We start from the raw sequence: 14,691 nt of genomic DNA on the forward strand, positions 1-14,691 counted from the left end.
CGTGGTTAAGTTATGCTTTACCAGAATGTAACGTCATGTATTAAACCAAATCATACCTTTGGTTTACCGAGTGCAACCAACTATAAAGTCATAACTATGAGTCAACGTGGCCGTCACTCCATGAGAATGTTTACAAATGTTTTCGGTTTTAGCGATGCATCTTGTTGCACCTATTTATTTTGCCATTTTCCCGTGCACACTTTTAAACGCAGACTTTCTACTGTTATCCTACTTCAGTGATCAACTTTGTTGTCAATTTCAGCCGTCTGTATTCTGCTTTTCCTGTTGGTTTAAGAGTCACTCTACAGATCGGTACAATGGAGTCGAATAACAAGAAGCATATTCTGACATCACGTCTTTGGTTCATTGCAATTGTGGGAGTTTTATTGCAAATAAATACCTTAGTTACATGCGACCGTCTCACTCTGAACAACTCTGATTATACTATCAGTATGATCCGATACCATCCGATAAACCCTGAATATAGTATTGAATACCTAGATTTCTCGGCTCATGGTCTCCCGTGCAAATTGAGCAACAGTAAGAAAGACACTGTTGGCTTTGTAACTCTCCACTGCAATAACAGACAGCTACGGCAGATTCCCATCTTTCCAGAACGGAATTTCACAAGTGTCGACCTTTCGGTCAATAACCTAACATCGATACCAGCCGGGATTTTCAACAACAATACACATTTGGAAAATTTATTCCTAGATTTTAACTTTATATCTCATATTGACAGTCACGCTTTTGCTGGATTGCAGTCGTTACGACAACTGGTTCTATTCTTTAATCACCTGTCATCACTGCCTCCGAATATCTTTCAAGATACGCCGAATCTGGAGAACTTAGACTTACAATTCAATAAGTTTACATCCATCCCGTACTATAATTTCCAACATCTACCTTCCCTTGAGATATTGTGGATTGATGGTAACGATATATCTTCAACTTCAAGCGATGAGGATGAGTTTGTCTCCGATCTTCAACCACTGAACAAACTGTCGACGTTTTCTCTAGCAGGTGCCAATGCATATTTGTCATCGCTAGTACTGAGCAATACGTCCTTCTTGCATCCAGTAGACATGAGCAACGTACGCGAGTTGGATCTTCGATTTTATCATCAGGTTTTCTTGCAGGGATCTGATGTATTTCGATCTTTGTCGCACCTGTCATCTCTATTAATTGGGTGCTTACCTTTGGAGCATATAAAACAAATAAGCGTGTATCACTTAACAAACATCGTGTTCCAATGCAATGAGGATTTAGTGTTACGTTCTACAGTGCTCGGCAACCAAAGTCTTCGACACCTTCATAATGCGTATATGTTGTCATCGTTATCTATCATACAACATACCATAATCTCTATCGAGGACGATACCTTCAGTTGGACACCTTTTCTGATTGTGCTTTCCTTGACAAATAATGCCATAACATCTATTAGTGAATACGCCTTTCGTGGGCTAAACCATCTTCAAGTCCTTGATCTATCATGCAATGCACTACGGACCATTCCTTCTCAAGCTTTGACTCAATTAGAATCACTGATGTGGCTTTCATTTTATCATAATAACATTAACCAAATCCCGGATGTTCTGGAGCCATTTGGTGGCTCACGAAAATTAGAACACATTGATATAAGTTCCAATTCTGTCTCAGGACGACTTCCACGACAATCGTTTCATATACCGTCTTTGAAGTTCTTAGACTTGTCTAATAACGACTTGTCTGATGTATGGGGCTGGTTAGAAAACTTTCAAAACCTCACAACTTTGAATTTAACGCAAAATGGATTTGTGAGTATCCCGCCCTTTGGTTGGCCGCAGTCTGAAGTACCGTCGGCACTCAAAACATTGTCCATATCGGCAAACGACGTTACGGACGATACTCATGTGAACATTGATATGACAAATCTGGTCAACTCGATTCCGACTTTGGAAAGCCTGGATTTGGCAAACAGCAATCCAAACTGTTTGAATGCTGTGTTCAAAGGCTCGTTAGGCACAGCTATCAAGAACTCTTCGTTGAAGGCTATCGATATATCCAATAACTGTTTAAAAAGTGAAGATTTTGACAAGACTTACAAAGGATATTTCCCTGTCTTATCGAGTTTGCGCGTCGCTGATAACAAATTAACATGGCTGAAGGAAAACACGTTTGAATTTTCCACAGCCATTGAGACACTAGATCTTAGTAACAACCAAATCAGCAACGTCACGGAAGGATTGTTTACACCCCTACAAAATCTGAAGTATCTGCATCTTGAGGACAATTCCTTGGTGTCAGTCGATGCTTTGAAAGGTCTGGTGAACAACTTGGTAGCTTTGTACCTCGCCAGGAACAATTTGTTTGAAATACCTGCCAACTTTTTCCCGGATAATGGACATTCCTCTTTGCAAGAAATTGACCTAAGTGGAAATCCTTTGAAGTGCACATGTGAAAGCATACAATACTTTAAGACATGGTACCGGATGGATAAGAAAGTACATGTTCTATTCGGAGATATGAATTACCAATGTGACACCCCTGCTAAATTGAAAGGTACTGTATTCACTGAAGTCACCCTCGATTGCAGGCCTCGCTGGCCTTTGTATGTAGGATCCGCTCTTCCCATCGTTTTATTTATTTGCGCGTGTGTTGGTCTCGCTGTACATTTACGTTGGCGCATACGGTACAAAATATTTCTCTTAAGCGTCAGATTGCGGCGACGTTATCGTGTATTTGTGAACGATGAAACTGAGTTGGGATCGCAAACAAGCTATGATGGTTTTGTGTCGTATTCAGGTTCGGATGACGACTTGAACTGGATTCAAACTGAACTACTGAAACACATTGAAGAAGGCGACGAGTCGATGCGTCTGTACTTTGCTGCTAGAGACGAACTCCCAGGCCAGTCCAAGTTTGATGCCATCTTAGAACAAATGCAGCGAAGTCGTAAGACCATCTTACTCCTATCTCCAAGTTATATGGAGAATGAATGGTGTTATTTCGAGATGCAGATGGCTCATATGAGATTGTTTGATGAAAGTCTTGACGTGATTATACCAGTACTTCTACAAGAGATACCTGATAATAAACTGACTCTACTCACGCGTAAACTGCTGCTGAGACAGAATTGTCTGAAATGGACAGACGATCCTGTGGGACAAGAACTGTTCTGGGGGAAATTGAAAGAACTTTTGAGGAAACCAAGTCTGGTTGATCGCCGCTTTGATGTAGTCAGATATAATGAAAACCGCGAGTGATTTTGAATCTCTTATAAAGCGTTAAAAACTAGAATGAGGACACCGCAAAATTATGTGCAAATGAAAATGTTAATAAAAATATGAATTCTTTGTACATTGTAAATATTATGTACGGGATCTTGATCAAGATGACTTGCAAATGTGTATATGGCTAAATAGATCAAAATCCAAATAGGCTGTAATTATAATAATATTATCCAATCACATTTTTGTTTCAAAATAAAAAATAACTAGTAGCAAATGCTGGTCATAGACCACAAACCTAGCTGGGGCATGTTGGTGTTTTGGAGGTATCTGACCCCTGCAAAATATTCCAAATATGTTCCCCTAGTCATGAGGTTTGTTTTTACCGCGTTTGAGCCCCGTACTCCTAACAGATGTCTAGAAAATGCAATTTTAATATTTCACCATATGACCTTTGACCCGACCCGAACAAAATGTTTTAAAATGTTCTCCTGGTCACGAGGTTTGTTGTCATCGAGTTTGAGCCCCGTACCCTTTATAGATGTCCAGATAATACAATTCTAAGATTTGACCCCAGATGACCTTTGACCCGACCCCTGCAAGATGTTTCATAATGTTTCCTTGGTCATGAGGTTTGTTTTCACCGATTTTGAGCCCCGTACCTCTTACACATATCCAGACAACGCAATTCTAAGATTTGGCCCCGGATGACCTTTAATCTGACCCCTGCAAGATGTTCCAAAACACGTTCCCCCGATCATGCAGTTTGTTGTCACCAAGTTTGAGCCCCATAGCCGTTAAAGATGTCCAGATAATGAAATTATTTGAAAAAAGATTTGACCCCAGATGACCTTTGATATGTGATGATGATTAAATATTGGGTTATTCCAAAAACTCCCCCTATAGAAAGAGTTCGGATTTCCAGACTTTTTGACCAGTTATGATTGTTGGAAATCCAGACGTTAAGTGTGTTCAAAGGCAAAATAATCCAGCAAAAAATAGTTCAAAATCAGAAATACTCAATTTGATAGGCTCATTTTGGACAATCCGTGATTTTTCAGTCACTTAATTGCATGTCCAAGCTTTTTCCAGTAACATTGGGAACTGGAATTCCAGTTATTTTCGCAAAGCAAACTTGGAAATCCAGACATTTCTTTTATTTAAAAGTTACTCCTCTATAGGGGTGTGCATTTATTTTCTGGAATGGCCCATTGTAATTACTATTGAAGGCATTATATGATCGAACAAACATAAAAGGGTTTAGAACTCTGTCCCGACAGATGAGCATTACTAGGCAGTTCCAGTTATGACCCATAGTGACTTGGGATAGTCGACAGGAACTCATAGCTTGACCACCCCTAGTAATTTCTGACTGCGTGAGCGTTTTGATTTGCAAATTTTGAGAATACACGTTATTTCAAATACTGCTATAAATTTATGTCAATTTGGAGGTTTTGGTAGCAAACAAGACTTTACATACGACCGTATCAATCAACTTTGTTATCACATGATCAGGTTTAGATTTATGACGGGTAATTGGAGGGAGGACTATCTTTTTGTGTTGTGTTAATTAAAATGAACTTTATTACAAACCTGATATATTTGTCTGATGTATATTTTGTACGCACAAAAAAAATTCCGATTGGTCAGAGTTCAACGTTCAACGTGTCCCGAAACTGCAAAAACTGTCCCATAATTCATTGCCGATTTGCCTTTAGTCTACTGTAGTAGACCATTTAAATTTATCATCCCTCTAATCCCACCATTGAATATCCACCAATCCTGATCTGATCCAACAGCTATATATCCATGAGAAATGTTTTTTCTCTGGGCAGGGCAGTCACTAGGGATGTGGATATGTTGTGTTTTATGGATGGAATGGTATGAATTGTTTAAAAAAGGAATGCAAAGCAGTCTCTAATTTGCCTTATAACAGGGCCGTGACACTCGTATTCAATCCCTGTGTAAGTCATTTTACGGCAGTTTGATTGACACATCGGCAGTTTGAGTGCCAGTTGCTAGGCATTTTCAGTACACATAGTAACACTTAGCCTAAAATTTACGTACGTGTGACGACGAACGTTGTACGTACTACTTCAATAGTGAAGCAGACTTATATTCCGTATTTAATTGACAATCCCGTATTTGATTGACACTTGCTGGGCATTTCTAGTACACCAAATTTCTCCAAGATGGCGGATGTCGAGTGCTTTTTTACGTACCCTTTCCAGCAAAAATGCAACTGATGTAGCCAAAGTCAACATGAACATGGGGTCATCGGTTATAATATTTTCACAATATAATTGTAATAGAAAGAAACGGCTAAATGTTCGTCATTCATTCGTCGGTAAGATTTTTTACAGAACGAAAAAAAACATGCATAACCTCTTCCACAGGTCAACCTCTTACACAGCACATGCCATCACATGCATGAACGCGCATTGAGTGTGTGACTGACATCATTTGCGCAAACATGTGGCTTATCCTATCATATGGAAAGGTTTGTATACAAAAACGATTCTCTTATAAACCATCTATACACCGTTTCCACCTCGATACACAAGAGCACACATTTTCGTCCAAGAGCTTCCAAGCAAGCAGTTAATTGTCCCTACACAGTCTTTGATTACACTACACGTTTGAGTGCATAATATCGTAAGAGCTGTGTGAGCTTCTAGCTGGAAAAAGGCCTCTGTGATTGGTTTTGTCAAAACCTCAAGTGTTCCCTTCATCCAATCAGAATTTTTTTATATCGAACGAAAGCTAACACTTCCCCCTAAAAACGCTTTTTGTCACTAGGTCAACAGATAAGGCAATTCAATGTTTATAGCAAGGCGAGTGTGGTAAATCTGTTGAAAACGACCTATCCCATCGCACAATTTTGGACCAAAATGTAGGTTTTAAAAGTCAAAACCTCAAGTGTTCCTCAAATGTCATTAGATGAAAGAGCACACTTATATTGTCCATATACTAGCCTCATTAGAATGAGCAATGGCCAATTCTCTTAAAATTGCAAATCTTGTGCAAAAAGTTACTATTTTCGCCTATTTTGTCATGCGGTTGTAAATTCAATGAACTATGATTTTGCTAAAGAGCGCTTACAAATTGATATGAGCAGGGCCGGATTTACCTTTTTGGGGGCCCTGGGGCAGGCCAAAATTTGGAGGCCCCAAACGCACCGTGAGGAAAGCATGTGTACTCAAGTGGCCAAGTTTTTAGATTCTACTAGGACATTTTCGCGCGAGGCGCGCGACTATTTTAACCCAAATTGAAGCTAAATTTCGCTATATAACAGACCAGTGCGGGCGAAGCGCGCAAAATTTTGCAATTTTTGTAGCCTATTTTGGCCCAAAACATAAAAAATATGTTTTTCGGCTAAAATGGAAGATGCACACTGCACGGGGCAATCTTGGGGGCCCGCAAAATTTGGGGGCCCTGGGCCCAGGCCCATCCGGCCCTGGATATGAGTATATTAGTACTCAAAAAATTGTTTGGTTGCCCTTTCGAGACAAAAATTTGGAGGGTCGATAGGTCGATCCTTTTTTGGACTCTTCCTCGATTTTTCCTTCATTTCCTCCATTTTGAAAAGGCTAGAATTGACAAATGCTTGATCATTTTATGGTAAAAAAATTGTGTGTTTTTGGACTGGATTTAGATAGAAATACTTCTTGTTTTCAATCAAATATGCATTAAATAAATAAAATGAGTGAATAACAAATATAAAAGTCCTTGATTCTGTCCAAATTTAAGGTTTCTTCTAAAAAAGTGATTGAAAAAAAAACCCGACCCAAGATTTCCAATTTTTTGGGTCGGTCGGTTGAGGGCAACCAAACATTTTTTTAGCCTTATAATAAGTAACTGCGTTGTAACAGGACATGACTGTACTGACGTATCATAATCATTGTTTGGGATTATTGACCTGTAAATATACAAAAATAGACAAAAAAAAAACGTTGAATAGACAAAAATATCGTGTATTTTTATTCATCGTGTTCATAAATTCTTTTAAGCTGCACCCTTTTATTTTAGGTCCTGCTTGTTTAAGCGCAGATTTTCTAATCTTCAACACGGGTCTCCAATTTCATAGACAGACCTGTTTTGGAACTTTCGCGCCGTCACCAATATTTTGGCAGTGTTATGTTGATACACATGATATATTGACATACGAGTCACTGTACACCGACAGAGAGTTACAATGGCGTCGAAGGATAACAATCGCATTCTGACATCACGTCTTTGGTTGATTGCAATAGCAGGATTTTTACTACAAACAAATATCTTAGTTGCTTGTGACCTTCAACTAAATGATGAATTTTCTATCAGATACCCTGATTACTCAGCACCCGGTCTTCCATGCAAGTTGAGCGACATTGAGAATGGTATTGCTCTCCATTGCAACAACAGACAGTTACAATCAATTAGTCAATCGATTGGGAACTTCGGCAATCGCAATATCACTAAAGTTAACCTCTCTGTTAATAACCTTACATCAATATCTGCACGGAGTTTCATCAGAAATAAAAAGTTGGAAAGCATATGGCTATCGGCCAATTTTATATCTCGGATTGAAAGTCACGCTTTTGCTGAATTGCAGTCTTTACGACAACTGTTCTTGCTCCTTAATCATCTGTCATCGCTACCTGCAAATATCTTTCAAGATACGCCGAATCTGGAGAACTTAGACTTAAGTTTCAATAAGTTTACATCCATCCCGTACTACATTTTCCAACATCTACCTTCTCTTGAGATATTTTTGATTGACGGTAACGATATATCTTCAATCTCAAGTGATGAGGATGAATCTGTCCCATATCTGCAACCACTGAACAAACTGTCGACGTTTTCTGTAACAGGTGTTAATGCAAATGGATCATCGCTAATACTGAGCGATACCTCCTTCTTGCTACCGGTAGAATTAGAAGTGAGCAATATACGCGAGTTAGATCTTCGATATTATCATCAGGTTATCTTGCAGGGATCGGATGTATTTCGACCATTGTCAAACCTGTCATCTCTCTTGATTGGTTGCTTATCTTTGGATGATATAAAACAGATAGGTGTGTATCACTTTACGAACATCGTGTTCGAATGTAATAAAGATTTGGTATCACACCCTACAGTGCTCGGCAATCAAAATCTTCGACACCTTCAGAATGCGTATATTTTGTCGTCATTATCTATCATACAACATAACATAATCTCTGTTGAGGACGATACTTTCAGTTGGACGCCTTTTCTGATTGAGCTTTCCATGACAAACAACGCCATAACATCCATCAGTGAATACGCCTTTCGTGGGTTAAACCATCTTCAAGTCCTTGATCTATCATGCAATGCACTACGAACTATTCCGTCTCCAGCATTGACTCAATTAGAATCCCTGATGTGGCTCTCTTTTATCACAATAACATTAACCAAATCCCGGATGTTCAGGAGCCATTTGGTGGCTCACGAAAATTACAACACATTGATATCAGTTCCAATTCTGTCTCAGGACGACTTCCACGACGATCCTTTCATATACCGTCTTTGAAGTTCTTAGATTTGTCTAAGAACGCCTTATCTGATGTATGGGGATGGTTAGAAAACTTTCAAAATCTCACCACTTTGAATTTAACGCAAAATGGATTTGTGAGTATCCCACCCTTTGGTTGGCCGCAATCTGAGGTATCGTCGCCGCTCAAAACATTATCCATATCGGCAAACGACGTTACGGACGATACCCATGTGAACGTTGATATAACAAGTCTGGTCAACTCAATTCCGACTTTGGAAAGCTTAGACTTGGCAAACAGCAATCCAAACTGTTTGAATGCTGTGTTCAAAGGCTCGTTAGGCACAGCTAACAAGAACTCTTCGTTGAAGGCTATCGATATATCCAATAACTGTTTAAAAAGTGAAGATTTTGACAAGATTTACAAGGGATATTTCCATGTCTTAGCGAGTTTGCGCGTCGCTGATAACAAATTAACATGGCTGAAGGAAAACACGTTTGAATTTTCCACAGCCATTGAGACACTAGATCTTAGTAACAACCAAATCAGCAACGTCACGGAAGGATTGTTTAAACCCCTACAAAATCTGAAGTATCTGCATCTGGAAGACAATTCCTTGGTGTCAGTCGATGCTTTGAAAGGTCTGGTGAACAACTTGGTAGCTTTGTACCTAGCAGGGAACAGTTTGTTTGAAATACCTGCCAACTTTTTCACGGACAATGGACATTCCTCTTTGCAAGAAATTGACCTAAGTGGAAATAATTGGAAATGCACGTGTGACAGCATAGAGTACTTTAAAACATGGTACCTGACGGATAAGAAAGTACATGTTCTATTCGGAGATTTGAATTACCGATGTGACACCCCTGCTAAATTGAAAGGTACTGTATTCACTGAAGTCACCCTCGATTGCAGGCCTCGCTGGCCTTTGTATGTAGGATCCGCTCTTACCATCGTTTTATTCATTTGCGCGTGTGTTGGTCTCGCTGTACATTTACGTTGGCGCATACGGTACAAAATATTTCTCTTACGCGTTAGATTGCGGCGACGTTATCGTGTATTTGTGAACGATGAAACTGAGTTGGGATCGCAAACAAGCTATGATGGTTTTGTGTCGTATTCAGGTTCGGATGATGACTTGAACTGGATTCAAACTGAACTACTGAAACACATTGAAGAGGGCGACGAGCCAATGCGTCTGTATTTCGCTGCCAGAGATGAACTTCCCGGTCAGTCCAAGTTTGATGCTATCTTGGAACAAATTCAGCGAAGTCGTAAGACCATCTTACTCCTATCTCCAAGTTATATGGAGAATGAATGGTGTTATTTCGAGATGCAGATGGCTCATATGAGATTATTTGATGAAAGTCTTGACGTGATTATACCAGTACTTCTACAAGAGATACCTGATAATAAACTGACTCTACTCACGCGTAAACTGCTGCTGAGACAGAATTGTCTGAAATGGACAGACGATCCTGTGGGACAAGAATTGTTCTGGGGGAAATTGAGAGATATTATGAAGAAACCAAGTCTGGTTGATCGCCGATTTGATGTAGTTAGGTATAATGAAAACAGAGAGTGATTGTGTTACCTCTAATAGCCATACCAGAATGAGGGCACCGTATAAATTTTATTCAGCGGAAAATGTTGAAAACATTCTATGTATACATTGCTGTATAAATGCACGCGAAAAAGTATTGTGGGAGTGTTTATAGTGTTTAAACTTTATATTTGAAAACAGAATGTTTATAAATGATCATCTTCCTCTTGATTATCATGATTATTGCATCAGAACTTTTTTAATGCAAAAGAGTGAAATGAGTGGTATGCATTTTTTTTTATTATTTCATTTAAAGGGCAGGTCTATTGCAAAAACAACATCATATCATTGGCAAGCTAATATTATAAGGACAATGAAAATAAGACGTTTAAATTTGATATTCCGCAGAAACCAACTTAAGCGGTGAGTTCCTTCGAACGAGGCAGATTTGGCCTAGAAAAAAGGTGACGTCATGAAATGAGATGTGCCCGCTTTGAGAAAAGGGACTATAAACGCTCTCAGTCGACAGAACGTATACTGTTGTTGTTCACAAAAAAAACCCTCTAAATTAAGTATTACAAATTTAATGGTTTTTAATCATATGGATGAAATCAGCCGCTTCTTTTTTATTAGTAAATTGTGATATTACAATTCATATGTATATCAATATCATGAGAAATATTAGGCCTAAAAAATAAATAAATAATTTGAGCTTAGAATTTCATCGTGATCAATTTGAGACTAGCATATAAACCGTGTTAAGTCCACAAACTCATGTATCTGATTTCCCTGTGAGATATTGCAATCTATAGTTATTATAGTTTCAGTTGGATGAAATATTACAAAGCAAACGCATAGTAACAATACTGTGTGGGCTTTACTTACTGTGTGGGCTTTACTTCCGAAATGAGAACAATAGTCTGCATATTGTTATGCAGCATTGTTGTGGTAAATAATAGTACAACTCATTGTTGCTAATGTCAAACTTGTCACACAAGTAAATGAGAGCATGATATAGTGTCCGCTTCATTTCCTTACGTCATAGCCCGCTGCCTTGAAAATTAATTTCGCTTCAAACGGGAGAAGAACACGTACGAGCCCGAAGTTTACCCACACAATTTCTCTTTTTTCAGGAGAAATACGCATAAAAAATTGCAACGAGTGTCAACTTGTAATAATTATTCTCTTCGAATAGAGATAAACTTGTTTTTGCAATAGACTTGACCTTTAACATTGGGTCGAAGCCAGGCAAAACCCAATAGTGCTCAAAGGCTACTAAATTAAAGGGATGCTAACCGAATATGACGGGGCAGTGATATGGGAAGAGGTCCGATTTTAGAAGCAGGAGGAAACCCGGAGCATCCGGAGAAAAACAGCATGGATCGGCAACTATAATGTGAGGGAAAACTCTTTTGGAGTGGCGGTTAATAAATTCGTAGAACAAAGTATGCTACTTTGTTGCACGGTAATGAATTTGGTCTCATTTGAAAGCTTGTTCATTCACAACATTATTGTAAAACTATTCGATTCACTGATGGGCAGGACACCCTACAGAAGAAGCCTACCGCCATGATTTCACAGGTACTACCAAAGTAAAGTTAGTAAACACACAGAGTCATCATTGAATTTGCTCCCGACGGAGATGAAAACTCAAGTGAAATTTAACAATGAATAGTTGTTGTAAATGGTGATGCAGTCCTTGCTATTCAATAGTCACGAATGCTCCTTCGAGTTCAATGATGGAATATTAAAGCGTCCTTGAAGATCATCCAAGGTCCACAAGACTTGTTGACGTCACCACTAATGATATACGTGGTGGTACAATGGCTTTAATGATTAAAGAACCAAACAAGAATGAAGAGATAGCCACAAAATATTTCTGGTGAAAATGTTTTCAACTTAAATCTATTAACATTTTGGTATTCCTGGATGTCTTCCAGAATAGTGTCACAGAATCTTCATGCCAAAAGTTGATGGCAGTTGACATAATCAGGTTCACACCTCCTGTACACTTAGAATGAGGACCTAGACAAGTTTTACCTGTAATTGGCTATTTAAGGTGATAATATATACATTAATCACTGGAATTATAAGTCCATTCAGTGGAAGCACCTGGATCTCCCACCCCTAAGAAGATCATGACTCGGTCACCATAGTACAATGTCTTCATCGATGTTTTCTGAGATTCGGGGAGAGTCTTGATGACAGATCATTTGTCAAATAAAAGTACAATCATGCACCAACTATCATGTGTGAGAAATGCCATGGGTTAGTACATGTCAGATAGATTATTTGTTTTAATACTAGCACATTTATAGGCCTATCTGGTTATAAGAGCCCATAAATCGCTGTTTGTCACCCAAAAGGTGACAAATTGCAGCTTAAGGTAAAAGATATTTTGGTTTGTTACATACTATATTTTATTGAATGCAAAGGTATAAACCAAAATACACCGGAAGAGTATCTTCAATAAAATGTGGATCTAATCTGCAATATTCTTATAGTTATAGAATTGCAGACACTCAGACATTAATGTAAAACCTGTGAGTACATGTGTAAAACCGATAGAAAATAGTAAAATGGGAGTCCAAATCATCAAAGTGTAACATACAGTAAACCGTGAAACTCGCTGGTAGGCTGCTTGTCCAACAGTAAATGTTTCTGGCATTTCTATTCAATGAAAAATGTACTCGTACACTAAATTTACCTATAAAAAAATCGACATAAAAAAATAGCAGTTACCAAAATATAAAAATAGAAAAGTTCATGAACAAGTAACATACCTGACATGTACTCACCCATGCAACATTTCTCACACATGATAGTTGTAGTTCATGTTTACTTTTTAACAGGGGCTAACCTGCAAAGAGATCACTATGAGACGAGGAATTGTTGGTCGAAGCAGCCAAAAACAAATCGATTTTCATTATCTAAATTAATATATTATTGAAAAATAACACTTTGATGTTTTGCGAAAGTTCATTCTACAAATCATATACTTTGAAATTTTGCTTGATTTATTGTTGTTAATGAGTTATGTACGTTTTACAAAAGTATTGTTGTTTCAGCTCTATTTACAACATAACTCAAGAACCACGGGACCTATACAAGAGTATAATGTGATGTTTCAATTCTCCTACACACTCGCTATGGAATGATCAATTCAATTTTGGCCAATTTGCCAAAGCTCACTACCATTCGCAAGATGCTGTGAATTACCAAATCGCAACAGTTTAAAATAGTTACTAACCTTAAGGGGGTACTACACCCATATGGTAAATTTGTGACTATTTTTGCATTTTTCTCAAAAAATAATTATACACTGGTAACAAAAGTTATGTATATTATTGGGCCAAGATATCCAATTACTACACTGAAATTTCAGTGACTCAAGACAAGCGGTTCAGTATATATGATAGGAAACGAGGTACATCCTAGCGGTACCTTATTTCTGATCATAAATATCAAACCGCTTGTCTTGGGTCACTGAAATTCCAGTGTAGTAATTGGATTCCTTGCCCCTATAGTATACATAACTTTTGTTACCACTGTGTTATTAGTTTTTGAGAAAAATGCAAAAATAGACACAAATGTATCGAGGGGTGTAGTACCCCCTTAAGGAAATAATTCCACTGAGTTGTATTGCAACTATTAAAAACCATTTTTGTACTGAAACTATACAGGAAATACATTACACCGATTCTGCTTGAATTAAGAAAACAACACCTTTCCTTCTATATTCAACACGGTGTTCAATTCTTGTCTTTCTTCTGAAATCCGGGTTGTTCATTTTGCACCGTTTACAACAATAATTATATTTCTGCTCATTTATCACCATTTTGTAGGATTAAGCACAGATTTGCTGTTTCTTGACAGATTTTGGGGCGATTTCTGCGATCAAAATTTGAAACAATCTTTGTAAAATGTACCGCAATTTCGTGTGATTTAGCAAATTAAAGCACGATTATACACCTGGGTGGAGAGGAGTCATCGAGATAAAGTGCCTTACTCAAGGACACAACACGATGGCGTCGCCGGGGCTCGAACCCGTAACCTTCCGATTATGAGTCGGTGCCCGTTCCGCTAGGCCACCGTACTCCCCGCATGCATCTGTTGAACTTTTAAGTCCATTATAATAATATGGGGCCAAAGGTCATTCTCCTAGCCAAATTGATGAAAATCCATTGTTTTAAAGTGTCTAAATGTTTGAGGACCTATAGAGTAGGGCCTACGCTCCCTTTACAAAAGGCCCGGTTTCAAAATGATATGCCATTCGCTTTTTGCAAGAGGCCCTACTTTTCATAATTTTCAAGAATCTGTCACTGAAAGACATCGTTATCTGTTCAAAGTAGTCCTAATCTATTCACCGAAAGGACACCTCATTCGGTAGTGCCTGACATACTTTATGCGCCACTTTCGTATTTGAGAACCCTCATCCCGGAGG

The 14,691-nt window shown here is 38.5% G+C and overlaps 3 protein-coding genes across 3 annotated transcripts in view; 2 read left to right on the forward strand and 1 right to left on the reverse strand.

Moving 5' to 3' along the window:
- The window catches only part of LOC140141169 (uncharacterized), a 55,292-nt gene that overhangs the window by 33,950 nt on the left and 6,651 nt on the right, over positions 1 to 14,691 (reverse strand). The gene's annotated exons all lie outside the window — the stretch shown is intronic.
- Positions 42 to 4,806, forward strand: LOC140141170 (toll-like receptor 6). Its single transcript, XM_072162965.1, has one exon. It carries the CDS (start codon positions 318 to 320, stop codon positions 3,243 to 3,245), a length of 2,928 nt encoding a protein of 975 aa, XP_072019066.1. The 5' UTR covers positions 42 to 317; the 3' UTR covers positions 3,246 to 4,806.
- LOC140141175 (toll-like receptor 6) lies at positions 7,243 to 13,991 on the forward strand. The gene is given in 2 exon segments (XM_072162970.1): positions 7,243 to 8,643; positions 8,646 to 13,991. Coding segments are annotated over 2 exon segments (2,883 nt in total). The 5' UTR covers positions 7,243 to 7,404; the 3' UTR covers positions 10,290 to 13,991.

Source organism: Amphiura filiformis, chromosome 19 (assembly GCF_039555335.1).
Source record: "Amphiura filiformis chromosome 19, Afil_fr2py, whole genome shotgun sequence".
Taxonomy (NCBI): Eukaryota; Metazoa; Echinodermata; class Ophiuroidea; order Amphilepidida; family Amphiuridae; genus Amphiura; species Amphiura filiformis.